The following is an 18,556-nucleotide window of genomic DNA, read 5'->3' on the forward strand; positions in this document are numbered from 1 at the left end:
TGCCATTACAATGCCTTGCAATCAGTCATTCTGAATGGTGAAAGGTTCAATCAATTAGATATAATGGCTTCATTTATGCTCAACTTTAAGTGCCATCCATCATACTTTCAGGCAGTCGTCCTTGCCCCAAAAAACTGTTTTGAAAAATGAAGGCCAGGCTTTATTTGGCCAAACACTAGGAGCAATGACACGCAGTTTGACTTTGAGCTGGTGTGCATGGATATTGGATTTTTCTAAAATGCCACCCATCAAACGTCTATGGCTGGTCCTGTTTGAGAAGAAATATGTGTGGTATTACCCCGAAATACACTGGTAGGGACCAGAGGCTTTGACTGTGACTGATAAAGTTTCATCAAAGCTACAGAGGAATCCGTCTTCCCTGTCTCTTAAAATGAAACATCTACAGATATAATACGGTCAAATTTGTTTGTCTAGTTCCAATTAAGAAATATCTATAAAGCTCTAAGGACTGTTTTACTCCGAGAAATAAAACGTTGTTGGTCCTTTGAGATAGGGCACCCCTACAGGCACGGATTACATCAAGATGTTGCCTTGGAAAGAAGCGCTCACCTGCTCTACATTACCCTGCAGGAGAATCCTCTTGGACTGTTCCATTCCTCCAAAGGAAAGAGAGAGAGAGAGAGAGAGAGAGAGAGAGAGAGAGAGAGAGAGAGAGAATGTGGTATAAGGAAAAAAGTCTGCTCTAGTTTTTATACCAGACATCTTTGCCATGTGGAACCTTGGAGTGCTGGCGGGTGGTTGACTTTGTCTTACTCCATGCAGCAAAGAGAGCATGTCCATCATAAGTGTTGACTGTGGTGTCTAGTGGTGAGACAACTCAGACAGAAAATATGGATAAAAATACCTAACATTCACTGTGTCAAGATTCTCAAATGTGAGGATTTGCTGCTTGTCTCTGTTTTGTATCATTAAACGCTAAATTGTTTGCACTGTAGCCTAATGAGAGCTGCTAAATGAGTGTATTGTTAGGCACATAGTCAAGAGTAGCATGAAAAAGACAAGCTCACAACTGCATTTCTGGCTCATCTAACAGCTAATTGTCATTACTGCAGGTGTGCAACAACAACAAGAACTGTCACTGCGAGGCTCATTGGGCGCCTCCCTTCTGTGACAAGGCAGGTTTTGGAGGGAGTATGGACAGTGGTCCCATCAGATTAGCAAGTAAGTCCTGTCATGTTATAGGTCTTAGTAATGGAATGTATGGACATTTCAACAGTAATATATAATGACAATAAGTCCTAAAACTGATTATCTCCACAAAACGGTTTTGTGGTAGAAAATACTGGTGTTAAAAGCTTTAGAAACCGTAGAATGCATCAGATTGGCTGAGAATTTCAAAATACAAATGTAAAAACACGATTAATGTCTGCAGAAATGTTGACAGCTGCAGTCTGCTTTTCATGTTCAACCTCAAACCTATGGTTTCCATGTGTGTTTCTGAGCAGACAGTGGGAATCTGACAGTGGGCATCCTGCTGGCTCTCCTTACTGTCCTGGGAGCTGCTCTGATCATCTGCATCAAGAGAAAAGCAGTACTGGGTCGTCTCTTCATAAGTAAAAAGAACCCAATTGAGAAGCACAGGTGCTTTTTTTTTTTTTTTTAAACATCCTAATGCAATTATCATTTTAACATTTAATTTTATTATGATGCAGCTGAGTGGGAACATTTTAATAATTGGTCACACTGTGAAGAAAATGTCTGAGTATAATAAATAAGTTTTGATTTCATAATTTGAATATATACAACTATTGTAACTGACATATGACAAATATGATAAAGTGTTTTATTAGAGCTATATATTTTCCTTTTTAAATTCCAGATCAGTAAACGCTGCAATCAGCGGACCATCCACTCTGAACCAGCCTCGGTCATTAAGCACGACGTCTCCATCTCGACCGGCCCCGCCTCTGCCACACAGTGCCCCCATCTTCAAGGTCACTAAATCACACTTCTTGAGCTTGACAGGCCCATTACAAACAACAGATTGGCATCTTTAGCAGAGGGATTTTTTTTTTGTAAAATTCTTCCTGGAATGCTGCAGCTCTCACATTAGCACAAATCATTTTCTTAAGGATTGACGTGTTGTTTTCACACAAATGGCAGCTCATTCAAATCCAATTAAATCATCCCTATCTATGTGGACATGGCGAGGTAGTAGTGATAATGGAGTCTGTGGCAAGAAGTGTGTTTACAGCACTCTAATACATGTCTTGTTGTTAACAGCTGCCCGTTTAAAAGAGACATTTATTTATCTGTGCATTTTTTACATGAAGAATGTTGATGCGGCGGCTTACGTACTTGAGATATACAGTCTCCCTGTAACACATAATTGTAAGTTTGTTTTTTGCTGTAATGACTTATGTGTCTACCTCACTTCATACCTTACTACTCCATTCCTGCCGTGACGTGCCTTGTAATGGGAAGAGACCTGTGATCGATTGAGTTAGGGGTTCTGAAATAAGAGGAGCTGTGTCAGAATTGACATTTGTGAAGCAGGGTGGCACACGAGTGGGGCAAGCTGTTGTGCATTACCATGAGATTGGTGTTTTCAGTTAGGAGCATGTGGTTTTCATTTGGGGTCAACTGTAAGAGGAGAAAGGATGTAAGGCTGTTTGATGTAAGCACAGTGCAGGTGAGGTCATTTTCCAGTTGTCCCGGGCTGTGTTAAACCGCCACATGTGTGCATGCTTTTGTATGTGTTACATTGTGTGTTTTTAAATTGTGCACATGTGGCCAGGTCTTAATTCTAGGCAGTCTCATATTTTGGCCCTATTCTACGTGTGATCTGTCTCAACGGGAGTGTGTGGGGGCTCTTTAGCTGTGTCCACCTTTAAATGAGGCCAAGCGGGTGCTTATGGCACAGTATTGGTTTTTCCTTTGATAGGTTGGCTGAAGAGGAGTCAAGGGGAATAGTGGGCAGGCAAGTGGGAGTGTTTGATTCATACATCGTTGACAGCGTCAGGAAGAACATCAGAAAAGAGGAGGGGGTTAACATGACTGTTTCTGATAGGAAGCAGACGGTTTATCTTTTAGACAACGCATACTCTTGACTCTTCTGGTTCTGTCTTTGTTCTTTCTGCAGCCTCCTCATCGGGGACCAAAGGCGGTGCTACCACCGCCCCCCTACCCCTCCCACAGCCTACGCAGACTGCCCCAGTGCCCTACGGTTCACCTCAGCCACCCGGTCCCTCTGTCTTTCACCCTGTCCCTCTCCCCTGGCCCCGGGCTGCCGAGACCCCCGCTGCCTCCTCCGCACATTGATGTCTTACCAAGGGGGGCGTCGTTTCACAGTGCATCACGCCATACCTCTTGCAGGATGGTCATGGTGAGTAAGTTCCCTGTTCCCTCAGTTGGAAACATTTTATTTGATGATGTTACTGCCTGTAATTTCTCAGCTTGGTCTTGGGAGCTTTTACTTACTATTACAGCCCATAATACCTGACCAGGGAAATGATGTTGTTCACTGCACCAATAGACGGGTGTCATGATGTTGAGCGTTTTCATGGTTCTTTTGTGTCCCATTAAAGTATATGTGTGTTGACAGTTATGCACAATGTCATAAAATTACAAGGCTAACCGGGGAGGTAGAGTTGTTGAAACAAGGCTTTAATTCTACAATACAAACCACCACAAATAATGGAAATGGAGCCAGACTTGCAGGGGGGGGGGGGAGAGTATATCCAAATATCACAGGGTGGTAAATGTGCTGCCACTGGTATTCCATGGAGTTTAGTTATGACATTGCTGGCTGTCAAAGTTGAGGGGAAGAGAAAACCAGAAGCTCCTGGTGTTAAATCCCTCTCACTCAGTGATTCTTAAAGACTCTTATTTGCAATAATCTGGTTTGACTTTTGCACTGTAGGCAAAGGGAGGCAGAGACAACCAAAAAGAGAGAGAGAGAGAGAGAGAGAGAGAGGGAGAGAGAGAGAGAGAGAGAGAGAGAGGATCCAAAAGACAGAAAGACAAAGTCATCAAGAAAGTAATCAACAGACAAAGGGAGGCTTGAGGGAACAAGTTGTTTAATCAATTACAGTTTTTAAAGTGTTTTATTTATTTTTTGCAGGTAGAAACTGCATTTGCTTGTTCCAGCTTTTAAATGTGTGGATTTGCTGTATCGTTCTGTTTTATATTGTAAATTGAATACCTTTTACTTTGGAAGTAAACAAGGAACAGGTAATCTGAACATGTCACTTTGGGTAATTGCGATGACCACTTTTAACATTAGACCTTTTTAGATTAGATGAATCACTCATGAAAACATTAATTAATTGCAGCTCTAAAAAGTGAAAATTAGCAAATAGGTCAAAAAACAATGAAAACAGAGAAATATGGAAAGTGGATGAAAAATCAGCAATGAATTCCAGCCAGAAACCAGTCCTGAATTGACTGTTAAAAAAAAAAAAAAGTCTTCAAGGACAGTCAAAATAACTCCATGGGGGAGCTGAGGTCAAAGCTTTGCCACACCAGCGTCAATTAGAGGTGTGGTAAACAGATAATGACATTCATAATTCCAGTCTTTTTCAGATTACTGGAGGGGTCTTAGAGGAGGTCTGGCTTTAAAACACAACACTGTTTTGGAGCTATGTTACAACAGCACATGATGGAAAATATTAGCATTCCATAAAGAGCCTCACATAAAATACTCTCCTTCAACATTCACTGATAGATGTGTTTTCGAAATGTTCTATTACTGTACTTATTTTTGACACTATTTATTTATCAGGGATCGTGCTGATTGACAGTCATGTTAACAGTCTTGTTAACAGAACACATCATTGATGAAAATTGTCCTTTAAAAATATATATATTATTTGCTTTGCTTCAGAAAATGCACGTTCCAGAGGCATTTAATTAAAAAAAATTAAAAACCTCCATTTAGTTTTACATAGCTTCTTGGCTGTCGTGCACCTGTATAATGGGTGAAGTGCAGCAGCTCTTGACTTCAGGAAGTAGATTTTCCTTCTCAGCTGCTTCTATTTAATGTCAAAGTGTGAAACTGAAAGTGATGCCTGTTGGCAGCAGACTTCACTGACAGTATCTTTAGCAGCTGTTAGGCAGTTCCGAGACGTTGACAAAACCTTCCTTTCCTCCCACAGTGAAAGCTCTCTGCTGGGAACATATTAGCGCTGTCCAATGGGAGAGCTTCACCTGATGGAGGCTTTTTGACTGGGATTTGAGTTATGTGGGTTTAGTTATTCTATGTAACATGTTGTGCCTATTAATCAACTTATCAGACGTGCTATTTTCATTTACCTGCATTTCACTTTACTACCAATAGTACTATTCTGATATTTTTTGAATATCTGGCTGTCATGTACTTTAATGGTTCTGATTGACATGATACTTGACCTTATGGATGCAAAGAGACACTGCATAAGAGACTTCACTGACAGCATACAGTTTTAATTTGGGTGTCAAATTTGACTTTTTTGAGTCTGCAGACCTAATTCCATGGGCGAGTGGGGTCTGAGGTTCAGTTCTTTGGCTCCTTTACTCTGTGGTGTTTGAGGAGGCTTGTCTTCAACTGAGGAGAGGAGGAGGAAGTGAATGGAGACCAGATGGGGACTAGGTAGCAGGCCTTCATCATGATCTCAGTCTTCTAGAGAAGATTAAAACCACATGACACTGTCTCTCATGGCAAGTTGCATGGGCAGGGCCGCCCTGATGTCAGAAAGACAACATAGACATGCAGGCCTGAGCTGTGAGTGCCACCTGGTGGAGATTCTCAGTTATCGTTTTCATGCGTGTCTTCTTTGTCAGGAGTTGGAGAAGCCCAGTCCTCCTCAGAAACCCCTTCCTGCCGATCCAAGGAGTTCTCGTCTGGTTCGGAGTCCCTCTGTGGTCCAGGGGCCTTCTGCTGTTTGCGGCCCTGCACCATTACCTGGCGCATCCAGACCTGTACCACGCCCCAACAGGTGAGTTCCAACCTCCGCCAGATATATTTAAAAACAACGCTGTAGGCGTGGGAGTCACCAGAGGCCCTACAACACGATATTATTGCGATATTATTTTTCATTATTTCATTCTCCAATATATTGCCTTTCATTACCTTTTTTTCCAACTTCAAATTAGGTCCCCAAAGCAACATCTGTTTTGTCCAACGACAACAAAAAACAATGTCTCTGGTTTGTTCATCTCACTTTAATTTTCCATCAAGTGGATTGAATGAGTGGACCATTATTATTCTACTACCAAAATGTTAAATTCTCATGTGAAATTTATATAAAAAAAGATTGATACTTGGCGTCTGTGTATTGATACAGTACTGCCACTGAAAATATTGCAATACTAAGCTGCATTGACTTTTTTTTTTACCCCCACCCCTACTGAAGCCAGTATCACTTACTAAGAGATTTTTTTTTTTTGTACATATTTCTAATGCTTTTCTCCCTCCTCTAGACCCAGTCCCAAGCAACCTCCAACACTACCAAAGCCTTGCATAACCGCCAACGTGAAATACAGCAGCTGAGACTTTGGCCAGATGGGACAATGTTGTGATAATACACTAAAGAATTTGCACTATGAAAACTCTGAAAACCTTAAAAAGAAGGCGGCTCCTCTGAGCTTTGTATCAGGAGATCTTGCCGTGTCCCTTTGGTGCTCTGTCCCTAAATGGTGCTACGAGTCTGAGCTCAGGTACATGTAAAGTATTTATATTCTGTATTTATTGCCATGCAGTGCACTGTGCCAGACACTTTTACTACACGGTAGCAACTTAGAAGTTTAAATTTGTCCTTTGCATCAGTTTCACAATTTGTTCTTTCTCATGAACTGGTCTTTATCAAGGACAGTGAAGGGAGATTAAAAAAAAGAAAAAATCAAGAAAAAATAAAGCCAATCTGTGACATTCTAATTGCAGAAATGTTTTTATGAATTTTGTTTTAAAGAAGGGAACCCTTTACATGATGGTTTTATTTGTATACTACAAGAAAAGGAGTATTGTGCAATGACAAATGAGAACAGACAACACTTACTGAAGGGTAATGCTCTGTGTAGCACCTTTGAGCCAATCTGATGAGGCTTGAAACAACGACAGAAAAAGAAAATGTGTTTTTTCTGCAACAGTTCTGTAATGTGTCCAGCACTTGGGGAAGAGGAGCTGTTTTTTTTCACAGACCGCTGAAATTCAGGTCTGTTTCCTCTGCGTTTATGATTTGGAAAGGGAACAAGTCAATTTGTGAAATGTTACTGATTTGCCATTTCCTTTTCATTAACAAGACCCGAGAGGCTCACTTGAGGGATCTGGGTACTGAGGTATGAACTGAACATCTAAAATGAGCAGAGAGCGAGGAAGCATTCATTCATCAGAGAGAGTAAACGTCTCTGAAATGGCGCTCTGCTAAAGGTCGGATGTGTGTTTTTGAGTTTTTCCCTGTGTGCCTGTCTACACCGAGGACTCTGTGTGAAACTCTGATGAAATCCCGGAATCACTAAGGACTTTAGCTGTGTCCACACAGGCATCATGGTGGCACTCACATGTAAACAGCCAGTGTCTGGCTACAATGTTCATGTGTGGATTTTTTTTTTTTTTTTTTTAATTCTGTCACTTGACAGAGGACAGATTTCTAGATCTCTTTCTGCCACTAGTTCAACCAAAACGTTGGGGCAGTTATTCATTTTCTATATTTTGTACATTTTTTTATTTGGCTGTTGAGATGTTTTTTTTAAAAGTCAGTTATACATGCCAGATACACACGACTACATTAATTGTATTGATGGTAATCATTGAACAGTGTTTTATTATTTTTACAGAATTATTGGTTTTCTGGATTGCAATGCAGCGTATATACATTCACACTGAGCAACTTTTTCCTTTTAGCACAGCTCTTGTTCACAAATATGTAGGCTGAAAACTGACTTTGGACTTTTGTTACTTTTGATACTGTTATGTTTTTAATGATGCACTAGTTTTACATTCAGTGCTTTGTTTACTTTGCTTTTTCAATGCTATGCTATATGTCCACTATAATAGACAGTATTTGAGTCATGTCACCGGACTGTAAATGATGTCCATACTGTATGTTCCTCATATGTTGTGTTACAGGTGAACACATTTCCATTGAGAATGCTTTTTTTAATAATGATTATTTGATAAATCATATGTAAAGAACAACATGTCTGTGTCTGGTTATGGTATTTTTAACACATGTGCAGTATTAGTAAAACAGTTTTTCAAATACTTTTTGTTAATGATCATTGTGCTTTTTTTATGCATGTTTTCAGGGAGACAGGTCAGGTGTCATGTGAAAAATCTATTATATGAGAGGAACAATTATTATACTCTTCTTTTTAAATGTTGAAATGGAAAACAGGCTATATGCACACAATCAGTGACAACTTCACACTTCCTACTTTGTAAGAATACAAAGACAGATTTCGTACAATATCAAATTTTAAAACCACAGTTTCTTTGTATCAAGAGCCTCTGGCATTTTTTATTATGCTTGAGCCTGCCACCAGGAGCTTGAATACTGAATAGAATTATAAGTGCTATTTAACATTTTAAAGCAGTTGTTATTTTCAGGGGCTTCTTCCATTTAACACTGACATCTGAGGCTAATTTCAACAATCTGAGCCTAAAAGCAATTTGACTTTACGAGTCTTTGTAAAGGACACAAATACTGCTTCAATCAATACAGGTGTGGGATTGTGTGTTCGCTGTTGCACAGGATTCCCTGGTGTGTGTGTGTGTGTGTGTGTGTGTGTGTGTGTGTGTGTGTGTGTGTGTGTGTGTGTGTGTGTGTGTGTGTGTGTGTAGCTCCTTAAAACTAACTTAGCCAATATCATCTAATTACAAGGTTGCAGCTGCAGACATATTTCATTTGTCCCCCCAAAAAAGGGGGGGGGCTGGGATGCAAAGTCTAAAAACTATTTACAAAAATTGGCATGTATGTTGCCAGTATTCTGTGTTTAGTGCTGAATATTTGAACTTTATTTGGGTACATATCTGTTTATTCTATGCTACTATCAGACATGTAGACTTTATGTTTACAGCAGAGTTTTATTAAGGCTTGTGTGATGGTTACGAGCTTTAGCAGTCTTCACTGATATGGAAATGGTTTCAACTCAACATGTGTCGAAGCGGAGTGATAATGATCCAACAGCCCCCCCATGTGGAGAAGCTGCAGCCTGTTGAAGGGGAATGGGTGAACTGAAGTGTCTGAGTTCAAATACTTGTTTCACTTCTAATGAGAAAGCCATCAATCAAAACACTACTTATGGTTTTATGAAAGCCCAAATTAAAAAGAAGTTTTCTTATTTTTTTCATCATTAAATGTTTTTCTTTCCTTTGCAAATCTGATATTTTATAATTTTCAGATACTATCATGTCATATTTGTAGGAATGTAATTATGTATTTTTTTATGTTAAAGTGGCGTTAATAAGCTTCCACACAACTGCATCCTACTGGATAGGCCTACTGCACATGAATTAATAGGTAGTCTAGTTTAAAAAACAAAACACAAAACACAAGCGTTCTTCTTTAAAACATTAGATGAGAAAATGAAGGTGTTTTTAAGGATATTTTGAAAATGATATTTGGGGACCTTACCGTCACAGTCCTTACCACTTTACATGTGATTATTTTTTGGATAATCAGGCGATTATGACAGTGGCCTTTGACGCCCTGTGCAAATCAAAACACGTGTGAAAGCCATGCTGGGAAGAAATTACGCGCCGGTGCGCACTGTGCGTCAACCAGCCCCAGCCGGAACAACTCCAGACTTTTAACAGCTTAATAAATATAATTTTAGCAATTAAGAAACCGAGTAGAGGAATTCTGGTCATTTCTCAAATAATCCGTCCAAGTTCGCGAACATAGAATATGTGGTAGACTTCTTTTTTTCTTTTTTTTTAATATTTCCTACAGAAACGAAATGGATCCGCTGCTAGAGGGGTAGGAAAACCTTTTGTGGGCTTTCGTCCCGTTTGAGAAATATATGTGTCATGTCGGAAGAAAATAATTCAGCGGAGCCAGACGTTTGCCCAGAAAGTGAGGAATGTCCTGCGGAAGATTCCTTTGGCTTTGGAGATGATCTGGAGTTAAATCAGTTCGATGGATTGCCCTTTTCCTCCCGTTACTACAAATTACTAAAAGAGAGAAAGAGTCTGCCAGTGTGGAAGGTCAGGTGCGACTTTAAAGATGCTCTGGTAAACAACCAACTGGTTATTGTGTCTGGGACAGCAAAGACTGGGAGGAGCACGCAGGTAAGACTGTCAATAATATATATAAATATATATATATATATATATATATATATATATATAATAAGGAAAGAAGGGAGGATGAAAACTATGGCAAGTGTGTTTTAAGAGAGATATTTAGGCTACTAAAGAGAAGTTCACATTCAGTTTGGATTTATTTACAAGGGAAGTAGATGTTAGAATTTCCCTGGCATTGGGGCGTTAAAGTTACAGAATAGTGTAACTCCCTTTACTTTTCCAACTATGCTCAGGGACATCTTGACTTCCTTCCAGTCAGGATCCAAATACCGAAGCATAACCTAATCTATATGACTTGCATGCAGTTTTATGCCACATGCTCAATCCAACCTATTCAGTCAACAGCTAATTTGAGACGTCCGCTCCCCTTGATTTGATTTATATGTGAAGTTGTGCTACTTTGCCAAGCATCGCCATGTTTATCTACTGAAAAGCAACAACTTCTCTCTTTAAAATTACTTCTTTTTTTTAATGCTGTGGATTTGGATTTGTTTTTCACTTTGACATGAAGAAAAGAGTACCATTATGGGAGCTTGTGTGAACAAGCTGTCCAGCTCAGCAGATGCTGTTGTGTCACTGTCGCTCCAGCCTGACAGCCATGCCTCACAAAGGCTCCAGCAGGGGTGTTAGGGGACCTCCTGCTGCTAAGCCCTGATCCGCTGGAGCCGCCTCATGCTGTCAAAGCAATTTTGCATTATTAGCGATAATACCATAGGATATCTCCTGTCGCTGTCTGTTTTGCTGTGTGCTTTAACAAAAGCTGTTGGTACAATCATGAAAAGGATGCTTGCCACTGAAAAGGGAGGTCATGTAAATAGAAAATGAGTTGGAGAAAATAGTTTGACTGAGAAATCTGAAGCACTAAAGTCATTCAGTGAGGTGTAAAAGATGAACATTTAACGATTGTCTTTCAGATTCCTCAGTGGTGTGCGGAGTTCTGTCTGTCCGCCCAGTACCAGCACGGCATGGTTGTGTGCACACAGACCAACAGACAGCAGGCTGTAGACCTGGCCTTGCGCGTGGCAGATGAAATGGACGTCAACATAGGCCATGAAGTGGGCTACACCATCCCTCTGGAGACCTGCTGCTCTTCCGACACTGTTCTGAGGTCTGATCACTGAGCTGTTTAACAGCAGCACACTTGAATGACACTTTTATATCATCATGGTTGCTGTTCAACAAAAGTAACATAGTCTTGCTTTATAATAGCTCCACTATGAACCCTTTTGATGTTGTTTATCACTCAGGTACTGCACTGACGATATGCTGCTGAGGGAAATGATGTCAGACCCTTTTTTGGAACACTTTGGGGTCATTATCATCGACCAGGCCCACGAGAGGACAGTAAGCACAGACATACTGCTGGGTCTCTTAAAGGACATCCTGCTGCAGAGGCCCGAGCTCAGAGTGGTGGTCCTCGCCATCCCGCCCGTCACCGACAAGCTGCTGAGCCACCACGGCAGCATCCCGCTCATCAGTCTGGAAGCCTCGTCTCCCGCTGAGGCGGTCCACAGCAACTGCGGCAACAAAGACTACTTCTTCTCAGCACTGAGACTGGTGCTGGAGATTCATCGAACCAAAGAGGATGGAGATGTAGTCGTGTTTTTTGCCTCAGCTGAAGTAAGAGAGTATTGTATATTTTTTGAGAGTGCTTTTATTGGACCAAAGATGAGACTGGTTTAACACATTTACTTTGCTTGTAATAACTTCTGCAGGAGGTTCATTGTGCCCACAGCATCCTCCAGAGAGAAGGCACCAGGCTGGGAGCCGAGCTGGGTCAGATGGTGCCTGTGGTCCTGTGTCCACGCCGAGGAGGGCCACTACTTGTCCTCACTGACCAACCAGGCTCAAAGAGGTCCAGGATGGTTTACCTCTCTACCAAACAGGGGGAGGATATTTGGTGGGCCACTAAGTCTGTCAACTTTGTCATTGACACAGGAGTCCAAAAAAAGATGGTACGTTTCTTTCCAACAAAACGTACTTGCCTTAAATGAGTAATAAACTGACATTAATTGGCATGTGGTTTGGACTTTGTAGGTGTACAATCCAAGAATAAGAGCTAACTCGGAAGTACTGCAACCTATCAGTCAGTGTCAGGCAGACCTACGCAGGCGGCTGTCTGGACCAACAGGTATCTCTGACGGTCTGCTAGATGGACAACACTAAAAGGTCCAAAAAATGTTTCTCATGTTTTTCCACATCCACCTGGTAAAAACCTCCAGGTATATTTACTGTAACAGTGCTTGAGGAAAACTACAAAGTTAATCAAATGACTCGTAAAACCACAAATAAGTGGCATATTCATTTTTTTTATTGAATTTACTTCCATTTATTTCTCATAGGTAAATGTTTCTGCCTATATCCAGAAGACAGCCAGCTTCCTTCAGAGAACTCCCCACAGATCTTGGAGTCCAACATTACACCAACGGTCCTATTCCTAAAAAGGATGGAGATAGCCGGCCTTGGACAGTGTGATTTCATCGACAGACCAGGTGACGTAGCCTGCTAGGGGACACTACACGTGGTTATCATTGAACAAGTATTTTGTATTCCCGAATTACTGGTTCCCACAGATGACATCTCTCTCCCACCCTAAAACCCAGCCACAGAGGTGTATGCGGGAGGGTTTTTTTTTGGCTAGAGGAAGCACGAATGAATTTGCTCTGTGTAGCTGTTTGGGCCCAGTCAGCCGTGATTTAGCTGACATGACAGGACCCTGCTACTATTGTCTGAGCTCTAACCACCCCGAACATGAACAGAACAGGCTAAAAGAGGCCAGCTCATTAACCATTTTGTGTCTTGTTAGGGAGGCACTAGACAAGTACAATGAAGAGGAAGTGGAGGCCAACTATACTGTAATAGCTCCATGATCTTGCATTAAGTGGCATGAACATGACTTTCCCTAATGTGCATATAATTGAATGTTTTCTTGTGTAAGAGCTATGTGGAATTTGTAAAGCTTAAAGCAAATAAGTGTAGTAATAATTAAAACAACTTAATTTGGTGTCAGGTAAAAATTTCTGCAGTCTGTGTTTTACCCCCCCCAACACACAAAAAAGTACAGTTCCATACACTGAGCAAGCAACAAAAATATTCAATTGTAACTGAGATAAGACACTTTAGTGACACTACTATTTGCATTATAAGGCTTCTCTGATTTTGATTTATGGAATTCATGTATCGAACTCATGCTGCTTCATTTCTTGTTGCAGATCCTGAGGGGCTCATGCAGGCGTTGGAGGAGCTGGATTACCTCGCAGCTTTGGACGACGATGGCAACTTGTCTGAGATTGGCATCATAATGTCTGAAATCCCACTGGACCCTCAGATGGCCAAAGCCTTGCTGGCGTCCTGCGAGTTTGACTGTGTGAGCGAGATGTTAACGATCGCAGCGATGCTGTCCGGTACGTATGCGTTCCAACTTAGGTTTCCATTCAGATTCAAATTTGTTCCTAACGAGATCCTTTGATTGGTTTGTAGATTTACCAGATGGAGATTATTGGGCTAGCTCATTAGCAGATGTACAAAGCTGACGTTTCTCTCACCAATCAGATGGTCTGTGGTAAGGAGTGGCTTGTTTCAGGGATGTTGACCTCTTTGATTCTTCTTCATTTAGCGTCAAGCTGCTTCCCTGAGCCACCTGCTGGCATGACCCACGAGGCAGTCCAGTGTCACAGAAAGTTCCAGCACCCCGAAGGCGATCACTTCACCCTCATAAACATCTACAATGCCTTCAAACAAAGTCAGAGAGAACAATGTAAGACCCAGTTAGTGAACAGAACCAATCTATTCTGATCATCCTCACAGCACTGTTTCTGAATCTGTTCTTCACTGTAGCAAAACAAGGTAAACGTTTGTAAAATAGAACCTGGTGTCATCATACCTACGCAGGTTTATTCATAGAGGACAATCCGTACACTGAGGCCCTTTGAAAGTGCTTTACAGTTCTATCTTTCTTTACAAGTAATTAACAGACAAATCAAAGACAAAATTGAGATTATGAGAGATTTTAAAAATTAAAGATTGTCCAAATGCTTCATATTAAAGCAATTATTTAAAAAATATTATCAATACACAACATTAGAGGAAAGTCTGATATCCAAATTAAAAAAGCAATTAAAAAACAAAACATAGTTGTTGAACATTTTGATCCAATCTCCTGATTTTAACATCGGTTTGTTTTTCTAATTTAAATTTTATTTTATGGGCCCATGTGCAGTTTGAACAGCTGAGTTTCATGAGGTCCATACTGATGCCCGATGTTTGAGTTTGACCAAAGTACTATTTCACTGTATGTTTTTTTTTTTTTTTTAGACTTCACCGCTGAAAAGTGGTGCCAGGACTATTTCCTGGATCATTCCGCCCTGAAGACAGCTGAGGCCATTAGAGCCGAGTTGACCGACACTCTGAACAGGATCGAGCTTCCTATCTCTGAGCCCTCCTTTGGAACCAAAACCAACACCCTCAACATCAAAAGGGCTCTGCTGGCCGGCTTCTTCATGCAGGTATACATGGAAACTACATGTCCGTTTTGAGGAATTTGCCTCCAGTGTTTGAACTTTATTGAAGATTGCAGTGTCTGTCCAATTCATAGATTGCTCGGGATGTAGACGGATCAGGAAACTACTTTATTCTGACACACAAGCACATGGCCCAGGTGCACCCGCTCTCCTGCTACGGGGCTCAGTCACAGCAGATGGGGCTGCCAGAGTGGGTTGTTTTCCACGAGTACACCCTGTCAGACAACAACTGCATGAGAACAGTCTCTGAAATTTCCCCTCAAGTGTAAGTCAACCCCTTTTTCCAGCTCACTATCAGAAATGTCATGTTTGCAAGCAGATTAGAAGTGAGTACTCAGGGCTTATGTTCTCATGCACCATACTGGTAAAACACACGTTTGGATTGTTTTTGTTAATACAGTAAAAACGGTGCCATTTGGTCCCAATATTTTTAATCCTCTTAAAATCTCCCTAGGATGTTTTTTTTTTCTTCTTCTTTTTTTAATAGAAAAATATTGTTTGTCATTTTAGGTACATTCAAATGGCACCGCTGTACTTCTTCTACAATCTGCCCCCTAGTGAAAGCAAAGACATACTGCAAGAAATGTTGGACCCAGACGGATCCAGAAAATGTGAAGACGGGAAACAAAAAGCCATCACAGTCAGCAGTGGCTGCTCAGTGTTGCCGCAGACTTATGACAGATGTGTGATTCAATGATCAAAACATCAAAAATGTGAATTATGCAATTAAGTTATTACATTGCTTAAAACTTGTGTTGATGGTCACAAGTACATGAGCAAAGGCTGACTGATGTCATGACAGCTCATCACAATGTAGTAAATCCTAAAGATTTTTATTAATTGGGTCCAATGCAACAGTTGCAACTCCCTTGTACCAGAACATCTATTTTTCTGAATACATGTATCTGAAGTTTTTATTAGACCTTTCTCTTCAGGTTAATGTGATATGTAAAGGTTTGGTTTTAAAATGTATGAACGAGTTGACATGCTGCCAGATTAAGAAAGCAAATCATTGTCAAGGAATGCAAACGTATTAAGGATTTATTTATCAACAAGAGATCTACAGAAATGCTAGAAAATCCTCGGTGGAATGGTGCACTGGCATAAAAATTTAAGTTACTGCTCCTGTTTTAACAAATAAACTGTATACATTTCCATTTTGTCAATCAAGATCAAATTCGTGAAAATCCGCTTTCTACCAAGTTGTTTTAAGGGGGAATGTGGTGCTATTAATTCTGTATATCTATAGAACTTTACCGTAATGTAATTTAACTTCATGGCAAATGCTCCTATTTGCTGATGCTGGATTCAAAGCATCCACATATCAGCTGTCATTAACACACAATTTATCATTTAACCGTCTTGGTTGATAACCTTGTTATAAAAAAAAAAAATCCTTTTATAGAACATGACCTAGTGCTGTTTTGCTATTTTTATTAAAAGAACAGTTGTATATTTATGCAGTATAAGCAAGGTATGTGAGGGTTTTCTTTTCTAAAATTACTATAAAAATGGTAACTGTCAGGTTTCTAATACTGGCACTATTGTAGCTGACAGTACCAAAACATTTTCTATTACAGTCTCTTACAAGTATATTGAAGCATTTCCATGAGCCTGAAGGTCTTCAGTGCGCATAGATGTCTTAGTTTATTGTGGAGTTCACACAGTTAGGTATTCTTTGAGTTTGGCCATGATAGCAGGCATTCTGTCCGCTGGTATCAGCATCACTGTCCTGAAAGGCTTCATGGGTACATCGTCAAACGACCACCTGCCACTCAAACAGGAGTCTGTCTCTTCCTGGACAGAGTAGTGGAACTTCATGATGGCTTGCTGTAAGAGAATACAGACAATGCTTAAATCTGCACAGATAAAAACATCTAATTAGAAGGAAAAACAGTGAGGCTATTTGTTTCAGCTAATCAGAGAATTATAACCAAGATATGAGGCTAGATCACATTTAAAAAACTAAAGAGTTATCCAAATACTGTATGTATGGCACTTTCTAATATTATCAAACATGTATTTAACATGCTAGACCTAAGCCGTTACTTGACATTACCTCATAGAAGAATTCCTCCTCTGCATTGATAAACATGTATTCGTCTTTGGGAGCCCCTCCTCTGGCTGGAATACTCTTGCTTGCCTCTTTGCAGGTCTTGCTGATCATCAGACAATAGTGACACCTCCCACTGGGCTTATTCGTCCTCTGAGCTTCAGCTATTTCTTCCCTGAAGGACAGAGAGAAATTCTGTTAATTTGCCTGCACAGCACTTTCAAAAGCCTGATTTTGTTTTGATATTGCGCAAGAATGATTTTTAATTTATTTTTATTTACACCCCAGACATACAGATACTCCTTCAGTTATTCAAAATGTAAATGCATTCATAAAAAGTAAGTTAACCCATCTTCAAAGTTTTATTTTTCCCTTTACAAAGCACCATTAGATCAAGTATTCATTTAAGACGGAGAAGAACTAACTGGAGTTGTGTGTGAAGTGGGAGGGCGATCTGTGGGGGCACGTTGATGAAGCGCTCACTCAGCAGTAGCCCCACAGGCTTGCTGGTGTCACTGAAGATCTGCTCTAGCTGCTCCGTCACACTGTGGGTAGCATTCTTCTCACACTGATCCACGATCAGCTCCTTTACTTCCTCTACACATTGCACATCCTGCAAACATTAAATTACAGCGCACATGTTAATTTCCTCCATAATCAGAGCTCCCAGTAGCCAAGTAGTCTGTAAGGTTGGTGCCAGTGGGGTTACCTTTCTCTCTGTAAGGTTGAGCATAGAGATGAAGCCAAACACTTCATCTGGGTCGTCATCATCGCTGTCTTCTGGCACCTCAGCTTGCTGGAGCAAAGTGAACGGACAGGTGAATACGTGTTAGAGTCGATGCTGCTGAAAAGTCACCTGCAAAATCTGAGGTGAGGGTAAACTACGGAGCAACTCACCTTGATGACACTTCCAACGTGATTCTGTTGAATGATGAGGTCTGTCATCTCTGATGTATTTACATGCGCCTTCAGGAAGAGCTGTATCCAAACATAACAGTAAGTGACATCAGTGAGACCAGGCAAACCACCACATGATATATTAACGTGACAATTTTGATGCAAAAGATAAATATAGTCTCAAACCTGCTGTAAGAGTTTCTTGACGCCATTGAAGTCGTTGACTGAAATGGCGTGGGCTTCGAAGTCAACCATGACCTCCTAAAAGCGAAATAATAAAGCAGAGAGCATTTAACAAAAACAGTAACCTGCCTGTGTAGAAAGTTTCGTTCGTTATTGTTTCATGTAACGTTACTTTTTGAGTAAAGGAGTCATTTTAGTTTCACTCAGGTTTGTTATATTAAGCTTTTCAGTCTAGGCTGACAGCAAGCGTAACGTTGTTGCTAGTTTATGTCGTTCTTGTTACTGTTGGTGACAGCTGAGTTAACGTAAGCTAACTAGCTAGCTAACTAGGCCATGCACAGAATTCCCTTTCCAAGAATTTGTTGCTGTTTTACCTCATTAATCTCCTCCTCTGAATCTTCGCTGTCCTCCTCCCCGGAATCATCATCCTTCTCCGGATTCTCATCGGAGCTGTTGTCACTTTCCTCAGGATTTTCACCCAAACCTACTGCCCTCCTCTTAGCAGAAGAAGCCATGCTTGCAAACAGGCAAAACGCGTGTCAACTGAGTGGGCGGGGCAACGGTTAAAGTTCAGTTCGCTGAGAGGTAGGAAACTGAAAGTCTGAAGCCGCCATTACGGCTACCACTGTTCATGACTTGCAATTGATGTAGCAACCTCCA

The 18,556-nt window shown here is 40.8% G+C and overlaps 3 protein-coding genes across 6 annotated transcripts in view; 2 read left to right on the forward strand and 1 right to left on the reverse strand.

Moving 5' to 3' along the window:
* The window catches only part of adam12a (ADAM metallopeptidase domain 12a), a 69,864-nt gene extending 61,664 nt beyond the window's left edge, over window positions 1-8,200 (forward strand). For all 3 annotated transcript variants that reach the window (XM_032501395.1, XM_032501396.1, XM_032501397.1), the window contains 6 exons: window positions 1,074-1,182; window positions 1,467-1,602; window positions 1,841-1,955; window positions 3,104-3,346; window positions 5,782-5,936; window positions 6,421-8,200. In XM_032501395.1, coding sequence (XP_032357286.1) covers window positions 1,074-1,182; window positions 1,467-1,602; window positions 1,841-1,955; window positions 3,104-3,346; window positions 5,782-5,936; window positions 6,421-6,490 — 828 coding nt within the window. In that variant the 3' untranslated portion in view covers window positions 6,491-8,200. The remainder of the gene's footprint in view (window positions 1-1,073; window positions 1,183-1,466; window positions 1,603-1,840; window positions 1,956-3,103; window positions 3,347-5,781; window positions 5,937-6,420) is intronic.
* A 1,454-nt stretch (window positions 8,201-9,654) lies between these two features.
* Window positions 9,655-15,763, forward strand: dhx32a (DEAH (Asp-Glu-Ala-His) box polypeptide 32a). 2 transcript variants are annotated; one of them, XM_032501415.1, is made up of 11 exons: window positions 9,658-10,228; window positions 11,158-11,351; window positions 11,491-11,863; window positions 11,959-12,198; window positions 12,281-12,374; window positions 12,586-12,735; window positions 13,456-13,647; window positions 13,860-14,000; window positions 14,558-14,748; window positions 14,838-15,028; window positions 15,274-15,763. In XM_032501415.1, exons 1-11 carry the CDS (start codon window positions 9,968-9,970, stop codon window positions 15,458-15,460), a joined length of 2,214 nt encoding a protein of 737 aa, XP_032357306.1. In that variant the 5' UTR covers window positions 9,658-9,967; the 3' UTR covers window positions 15,461-15,763. The 2 variants fall into 2 exon arrangements, with proteins under 2 accessions (XP_032357307.1, XP_032357306.1); XM_032501416.1 differs by lacking the exon at window positions 15,274-15,763 and having other exon boundaries at window positions 9,655-10,228; window positions 14,820-14,930.
* A 574-nt stretch (window positions 15,764-16,337) lies between these two features.
* On the reverse strand, window positions 16,338-18,545 carry bccip (BRCA2 and CDKN1A interacting protein). The gene is made up of 7 exons (XM_032501466.1): window positions 18,271-18,545; window positions 17,900-17,974; window positions 17,714-17,794; window positions 17,526-17,612; window positions 17,242-17,429; window positions 16,823-16,991; window positions 16,338-16,593 (listed from the first exon to the last, which is right to left on the reverse strand). Exons 1-7 carry the CDS (start codon window positions 18,409-18,411, stop codon window positions 16,423-16,425), a joined length of 912 nt encoding a protein of 303 aa, XP_032357357.1. The 5' UTR covers window positions 18,412-18,545; the 3' UTR covers window positions 16,338-16,422.
* Between the last annotated feature and the right edge of the window lie 11 nt (window positions 18,546-18,556).

Source organism: Etheostoma spectabile, chromosome 21 (genome assembly GCF_008692095.1).
Source record: "Etheostoma spectabile isolate EspeVRDwgs_2016 chromosome 21, UIUC_Espe_1.0, whole genome shotgun sequence".
NCBI classification, from domain to species: domain Eukaryota; kingdom Metazoa; phylum Chordata; class Actinopteri; order Perciformes; family Percidae; genus Etheostoma; species Etheostoma spectabile.